The sequence below is a fragment of the Caenorhabditis briggsae genome (assembly GCF_000004555.2).
Source record: "Caenorhabditis briggsae complete genome, chrIV, whole genome shotgun sequence".
In the NCBI taxonomy this organism is placed as follows: domain Eukaryota; kingdom Metazoa; phylum Nematoda; class Chromadorea; order Rhabditida; family Rhabditidae; genus Caenorhabditis; species Caenorhabditis briggsae.
In genome coordinates, this window is record NC_013487.2 from 3,145,704 (window position 1) to 3,146,648 (window position 945).

Genomic DNA, 945 nt, shown 5'->3' on the forward strand with positions numbered 1-945 from the left:
GCCAGTTTCAGTTTAATCTTTTCGTCAATTTTTACTTTTTTCCGTTTCCGTTGAAAAAAATTGACGGTTTTCCCAGAAAACGGAAACGGAAATAGAATTTCGCTTTTACGGAAACGGAAAAAATCTCTAAAAACCGGGCGGAAAACGGAAACGGAAACGGAAATTCCTCCCATCACTGCAAAACACTAAATCAACTTATTTTGAGAAAATTATTTATTAACAAAAATGCACAATGGGAGTTCTGATTGTGTGATAGAACAACTTCATTAAAGGTGGGGGGGACATGAAAAAAATAATTTTCTTGAAATTCCGTGATCGCTAGCTAAATCTAGACAGATTCCACAAAGTTCCTATTCCAGCACGCCATGACACCAGCCGCCGCTCGCCCTGGCTCCCTCTGGGACTCTCAATCATCTCTCTCCCAAAGCGGCAACAGCGGAGACCAATGGAGCCCACTGTTCTCACCAAACACCTGGTCCAACACCCCTTCCAACAATCCACGTCTCTCATCGCTCGGCATGAACGAGACCCTCCTCGGAGGCCACAACTTCAACTCCATCTTGGCAATGCCACCAAGTGCCAAGAACGAGAGAAGCATTGGTGTTCAGGCTGATGAGCTTTTGGATCGTATGTTCATTAATCCGATCGGACGTACTGGATGCACTTGTCAGTGCCAGTGTGGAAGAGGTGGTGCCGCCGTCATTGGTGGAAACACTCGTGGATCTTCGTCTAGAGCTTCTGGAGGATCCGCATCGCCACCAAGCGTCGATGGGGCAAATCAGCAGGATCGTCTCTCGCCATCCAATCGTGAGTTTTTTAGTTTTGAGGATCTAGATTTTACTTAAGCTGATGATTGTTCTAAAACATTCTTCTTATAACCATCATGTCCTTCACAGGTAATGGAAACAGTAAATGTTGTAGACCTCTTCACAATGGTCCGACTGA

At 45.1% G+C, this 945-nt stretch overlaps 1 protein-coding gene across 1 annotated transcript; it reads left to right on the forward strand.

Annotated features, from left to right (window-relative positions):
* Window positions 1-365: 365 nt before the first annotated feature.
* On the forward strand, window positions 366-845 carry CBG26557 (the record flags this gene model as incomplete). The annotated part of the gene is made up of 1 exon (XM_045244951.1): window positions 366-845. One exon carries the CDS (start codon window positions 366-368, stop codon window positions 843-845), a length of 480 nt encoding a protein of 159 aa, XP_045100512.1.
* Window positions 846-945: the final 100 nt, after the last annotated feature.